General features: G+C 37.7%; 1 protein-coding gene across 1 annotated transcript in view; it reads left to right on the forward strand.

The window, feature by feature from the left end:
- The window catches only part of LOC117341294 (RNA-binding protein 42-like), a 41,391-nt gene extending 34,823 nt beyond the window's left edge, over positions 1-6,568 (forward strand). Inside the window, exon 5 of the mRNA XM_033903148.1 lies at positions 5,940-6,568. Coding sequence (XP_033759039.1) covers positions 5,940-6,052 — 113 coding nt within the window. The 3' untranslated portion in view covers positions 6,053-6,568. The remainder of the gene's footprint in view (positions 1-5,939) is intronic.
- The last annotated feature ends 541 nt before the right edge of the window (positions 6,569-7,109 follow it).

The raw sequence follows: 7,109 nt of genomic DNA on the forward strand, positions 1-7,109 counted from the left end.
GCGACTAAACTTGGGATCTTATCTTTTCTCTTCTTTCTTAACAACTTTCTTCTTCCTAATGTCTCCCTTGACAATGCCTCACTTTTGGCCTTTAGTTGAGCGTTCGCCGCTGTGAGGAAGGTTTTGGGTTCTGTCCCCTGGCCGAGACATACCAGAGTCTTTAAAAATGGTAGTTGCTACTCCTGCTTAGCGCTCAGCATATTTGGAGTGGGACGACTGGTTGGCCCGTTGTCAGTATAATGTGACCGGGTGGGGTGTGCTGCTGGGTGTCTTCGGCAGTATGCTTCAGTGAGATAGCACTTTAAATCGGCAAAAGTTCCGGTCTATCACAAGGAGACTTTAACACGAACATACCGCAGCCTCCCAGGGCACAAATGCGCACTCACCACACGCATGCATGTCGCACGCACCGGAGGCCGTCCTTGATTGACATTAGATGTTAATAGGACGTTAAACAAAATAAACCAAACCAAACCAAATCTCAAGTTCAACCGGTGGGATCGAGCTGAAACTTGCCAGAAATGATCCTGAGATAGTCCTGACCAAGTGTTGTTATTTTTCGGGTCCGTCCGAAATTCCAAGATGGCCGCCATCTTGAAATGCACATTTTAAGCTTCTTCTCTAGTTCCACCAGTGCTATTGAGCTGGAAATTGATGATGATGTTATGGGAGGGGAGCCCAAAATGTGTTGTTATTTTGCAGCTTCGTAAACACTTTGACATGGCAGCCACAGCAGCCATTTTGTAACATGATTATGCAATCATTGTTTTCCTGAACACTGGTGGGATTGAGCCCTAACTTACCTGAAATTATCCTAAGATAGTCTTGACCAAGTATTGTTATTTTTTTGGCTCTGTCCGACATTCAAGATGGCTGACCTGGCCAATAGTGCCACCATACTTGCTACTGAGTATGTATACTACAATAGTACACGGGTTTTTAGAGTCAGATGATCGTTAAGGCCCATTGGCCTCTTGTTACAATTACAGTCGCTTTAAGTATTTGTAATGGATGTCGACTTAACGCAGTGGCTACAGTTGCGTACATTTCTGACTAGTAGATATAGCGCCTTAGATCGCGAGTTCGATGACCGTTCAGACCACGAGACAAAATATCTTAGTTATAGAATAAACTAAATTTTAGAGGCTTCCATCCCATTGATAAACATATTTAGCAATACTCGTTCTTCTATCGTCGGGCATTCTGACTATAACTGAAGATTTAATGCGCCAAATTTATAAATATTTATAACAGTTAGAAGTTTTAAATGTCAAAGTTCAAGGTCACTATCATTAGTACTATAAACAGAAAATTCTGCACAATAAAAACATTCAATTGATAAACAGCATGCTGCCTTAAGGCCTGCCCCTGCATTTATAATATTAAAACTATCAATATAATTGGGCGTATGGTTTTGGTCCTATGTTTTCTTTCTTTTTTTTAAATATGTATATATTTGATTTGATATGTTTCAATATTAATGACCTAAAATCACTTTAGACCCTTAGCACCACTGACAAGTCCTAGAATGACGGAACAGCATGCATGGTGAAGTCAAATTCATTGATGAAAGTTGCTAACATATTGTGTGTCTGACGTACTATACCTTCAAACTAGGCGGACATAAGCAGGTGTTTTATGAGCAGTTCAAGACATTAGGGACTGGAAGCTGGTCAACTTCATTAGTGTTGTTAGTTCACCTGCCCGAAGGGCAAGTCCGTTCGGCGTCAACTTTTCCATTTAAACAACTTATCAATAACCTAGAAGCCCAGATACCTAATATAAGGTTTGTAGCATACCGGGATGAATGAAATTGACCTTCATTCAAGGTCACATGGGACAAATAGGCTGCACTATTTAAACGACTTATTCTCAATAACCATGCGCCCAGTTACTTGATATTGTGTCTGTAATATGCTGAGGTAAACGGCTACCAAATTTGTTCAAATGAACGGGGGTCAAATAGGCTAGAATATTTAACCTACTTCTCAATAACCATGGGCCCAATGACTTGATATTGTGTCTAACATGCTGGGGTAAAGGGCTACCAAATTGAGTTGATATTGGATCTGCAGAATGCTGAGGTGAAGGGTTGCCAAGTTTGTGCAGTTGAATGACCTCGACCATAATTTAATTAAGAGTTAAATTGGCCTTAATATTTAAAAGACACATTTTCAAATAACAGCGAGACCCTGCGATCTTATATCTGGTCTCCCGATACATTTGTTTAGTCCCCCAAACGAAGTGGGATACTTATTGGTTTTTCTCCGTTTCTCCTTCTTTCGAAACTGAGTAAACAAAATGGCCGTCATAGCGAGGCTTCTGATTGGCTGTCCGATATTAACGAAAATTGGTATATAGGGGTTTAGAGGGAAGGCGAACACAGTGGTACCACTTCCGAAAACCTGTATTGCCATGGAAACGAAATGGAGGCCTCTGATTGGTCGAAATTTAGATATTGTCTGATTTCGATGACATTTACTACATAGGTACATCATGGGACACCGGTCACTCCCGTAGCCTCACTTCCACATTTTAACAAAATGGCCGCCATTTCCTGGCCTCTGATTGGTCCAAATTGAGATATTTGATTAAATGTGGTATGTAGGGGTATAAGGGGATTGCAAAATCAACTTAATGGGTTTCGTTGCGATAGCAACCATACAGAGGCTTCTGATATTTAGATGTTCGATTTTAATGAAATGTGGTATAAAGGGATATTGAAGGATGCCGAACATAATTGTACGACTGCGGGGGCGTTTGGTTGACTAGTACTTGTTCTTAATTATTACTCCCCTGCCGTTTGAAAAATCCATTTTTCAAAACGGCTTCTCATTGATTGAGGCATCTCATTGGTTGAGGCTTGTCCTGACAACTCCTCCTAAAGTACTACTCCATATTTAACGAAACTTGGTATACATGCTAAGTATAACATGTAGTTGTGCATCCCCAATTTTTTTTCCAAAAAACGATTTTTCAAAATGGCTTCCGGCTTCTTAATTGTTTAGGCTTGTCTGGACAACTCATCCTCAAGTACTACTCCATTTTTAACGAAACTTGGTTTTCATGATAAGTATAACATGTAGATAAAAAAAATTGGGAAATAAATAGGTGCACTCTTAGGTCAGCCAGGGGACTTTGTATTGCTGTTGCAATACTATCCATCCTTGTTTTTATATATCAGAAGGGATAACTGGATAGCAGGTGAGTGATTCGGGGCCATCGGGCCCTTGCACATATATTATTTCCTGGTCCTATACATAAGCCGTTATAACAGCTTTACCAGCAGATGGTGCCATACATTTTGTTACAAATACTGCAGCATCAAAAATGATATGTCGGCTTAACACGCTGATCGGGGATAGCGGAATGTCAGAAAAAGATACCGTAGAGTGTCAGTGGGCGTCTATTAATGATATCTTTCGGGATCCTACAAAATGTGATAGATGAGGTTATGTTACAATGTTCATCATAAACTAGTCTTAATTGTGGATTCTATACCCAGAACCATTAACAGATCGAAGGTATAGAGCTGTTAAATGGTTGGTGATGAGGTCTATTATCCATACAATCGTCTCGGTGGTTACACGTACTCATTCATGGGTTTATTAAGCGGTGTCACAATTGGATCACACTAAGTATAAATAGATAGCAATATTCTACAGTTTTGTGGTCATTTAGTCCATTTTTGTTTTAGTCCTTTGTTTTATTAGGTCACCTGAGACAGCTTCTAGTATTGCAATACAATACTTAAACTTTATTTGCTTTACAAGAATTGTGAAAAAAAAATTTATAAACTTTTATAGCATTTTGCCAGTGAAATATAGATATTACAGTGACAATGTTTTGACCAATCAGAGCGAACCTCTGTATTCACCTCATTGAAACTTTTTCCAATCGAAGCTAAGTGATAGATGGGTCATTTTGCTGTTTTTGACAAAATACTCACTTGAGATTAGCGTTCGATGCACGATTCTCGGATAACAGCAGAAAAGACTTAAATTGCGCTTTTCAGTACTTTCAAAATGGCGCCTTGAAGTTGATGAGGAGTAACGTCACACAGAGACGACGTCATTGTGTTGCTGATTCCCGCACTTTTTGACACTATTAATTCTTTTGATGTTTTTAATTTTGTATTTTAGCTTAAAATGCAATAAATGAAAAAAAAAATGATATTGAAGCGCGCAAGGAGTCTTACTGTGGAAGGAAACCGGGAAAAATCCACGTGGCCTGGCAGATGACTACATATTTTTGTTATGCCTAAATGAAGGCAATATATGAAAAAAATACTTAACCGGTTTTCAATGTACCCTGGATCCAGCATGTTGCCGACATATATTAGTACCGCACTACGTTAAACAATACACCAATATAGTTAATCGACATTATTTAGTCAGTATTTACAATCGGTTCCCAAATGTTATAGTTTCACAGTTTATTAGAAATAATGCTAAATTCGATGGAAGAAGTCTTCGACTGTTGCTTTTTTTTGTTTATTTTGAGTTCTCGGACACACGTTCGAACAGTTGCCGGTCCATCCGGGCTTCTTTGCAAGAAACTACTGTCTGAGATACATTTCCACGAATTGTTTGAGGGTCGTTGTCAATATCACTGTTCTATATACGTTGTTATCATTGTCTGTCAAATCCCTCATCCTTTGCAATTATCTCGCATGTAGGTTAATGAGTCAATTTCGATGTACATTTTGTATATATGTAGCAGAAACCAAAATAAGCTGTGTCCCTCAAGGTGCATTGTATTACCCGTAATCAAATACAGATGCTCATAACGAACGCATTTAATTATAAAAAGTCACAATTTATTTGTATTGTGTAAATCAGAATTTCATTTTTACCTGTTTATTGATCGGTAATCGAAGCCAGTCGTGGCGACTTTCAATTTAAGCAATACATAAACAATGGTTTAGCATTGCCGGGGGCAATAATTTCCTTTCAAATAAAGCGATATTTCAAATAAACTGATTTCAAAATAACCGATGAAATAAGACAAGACAAAGAAGGCATTGGGACTGGGATTTTATTTCACTTCAAATTAATCGATATTTCAATATATCCGATTTCAAATTAAGTGGGTTCGACTGTACTTTGATGCAATGCATATGCATTCGATTTGTGTTTCGAATACATGAGCCACCTTTCATGAAATTTTTTTTTTAATGAGGAATAGCCTGCAATGGCAGTGTATTGAAATATAAAATTGATATATTGTTGGGGATAGTCATTTAGCTCTGGCATTACGACACTCGCACTTGTAACATGTAATATGATGCAATGTAACTTTCCTATAAATAAACGACAAAGCACTAATTATTTGTAATCAATTAGTGTTTACATTCAGTTTGCAGCATAAGTCACACTTTCATTTATCTTTAAGGCTTCTTATTAGTGGTAAACGGTACTTTAATACAAACAAATGAAGCTAGTTTTAGATGTGACAACATTTAAGTGCATTATACCTTATAGCCAGTTATTTTCACGGGTCAAAATATTCGTGATTGCATTTAAGATAAAATAATTGAATTTAAATGAATGCAAAGTTCACGGTCTGGTTATAAGAGAGGATGTGAAATTACCACGTGATGTATGATTTAGTGCAACACAACTGGTAGGAACAATTTCATGCAATAATTGTTGAAATAACTTTGAATGATTGAAGGCGGCCGAGTCGGCTAATGACTGTCTTACATAACGACAATTATATGTATTTTTTTCGGAGATAAGATATACCCATGTCTTCTTATTCCACGGTTAATTTATTGTGTGAGCATGTCAAATTAGGGAAAATAACCGGCGATACGGTATATCATTGTCATCTACTAAAAAGTAGTTCAATTGGTAGGTTGTACATCACATTGCATACTATCATAAGTCATGATTAGAAATTAAAAACTATTAAGATGTACATTTAATGTTTTGTAGGTAAATATGTTGGTAACCGACCGATCAAGCTGAGGAAAAGTGTGTGGAAAGAGAGAAACATCGAAGTCGTGAGACGAAAGGACAAGGAAAAGAAACGACTTGGACTCAGATGAAGGGGAATTATTTAAAATTATGTAATATGTGTTATATGTAAGTCAACATCATGAAGCAAAATATACGGTCCTCGAAGAAATATTCTGTGGATTATTATTAACATTCTAGAATTCTAGAAGGTTGGATTCCTTGTTCAAAGAAAGGATGGAAGTGTTTGGACGTGACCCAGCATTCCTAAGTAGGATGGAGTTATTGATAAAATGCTTATTGGGAAGATTTTATAATGACTTGCATTGTATGTGTTTTAGGGATCAGGCTTTCCTGGTACAATAATCCATTCATATAACTATGGTGATTGTAGTTTCTTGTTAATTTCAAAAGGAATATATCAGCTAGTGGTTGACCAATGCGTCGATTACATACAACTGTATAAATTGTGTGATGAAAAGTACTTTGTGTATGACTGAGTAGTCTATATGGCCACACTGCCTAACATGTAATACTTACACTCATTTTGGAGTTACCTCTTCAGATATTTGTAAAAAAATCCATGCATAAAACTACAGTCGAGTTTATTCATGACGTTGTTGGTATTAAATATAACATGTTCTTTTGGATGCGAATTCAGACAACTCTACTTTACTGTGCAGCAATTTGAATCTGGATATAAATGATAATACATGTATGTGTGTATGAACCGGTGTTATGTCTCTTTGAATCGCTGTCATTGTGTAGAGCTGTCGACTATGGTACTTAATATAAACATTTGGAAATAGGATTGCAAAATAGAATCATTATAGTTCAACACGGATACACTTTAAAAGAGAACAAAGAGGGTAACAAGCCCCCCAGAATGATTAGCGACCTGCTGTGGGTTTTTCATTGACAGTAGGTTGTTCGGCGCTCCCCTACAAAGTTGGTTTGTGTTTGTCGAGAAACAGGCCGGTCTTTGCTGGCGTGGTTGTGTCCTTGGGCAAGACACTTTACCATTATTGCTCTGGATGGCATGTAACGGACCTCCGTATGATGTTCAATGAGATAGTCGCCAAACACTACAAGGAGACCTCGCCTCAAAATAACCCTGGCTGTTCGAACCAGCAAACAAATGATGATGGT

Source organism: Pecten maximus, chromosome 13, assembly GCF_902652985.1.
Source record: "Pecten maximus chromosome 13, xPecMax1.1, whole genome shotgun sequence".
Lineage (NCBI taxonomy): Eukaryota > Metazoa > Mollusca > Bivalvia > Pectinida > Pectinidae > Pecten > Pecten maximus.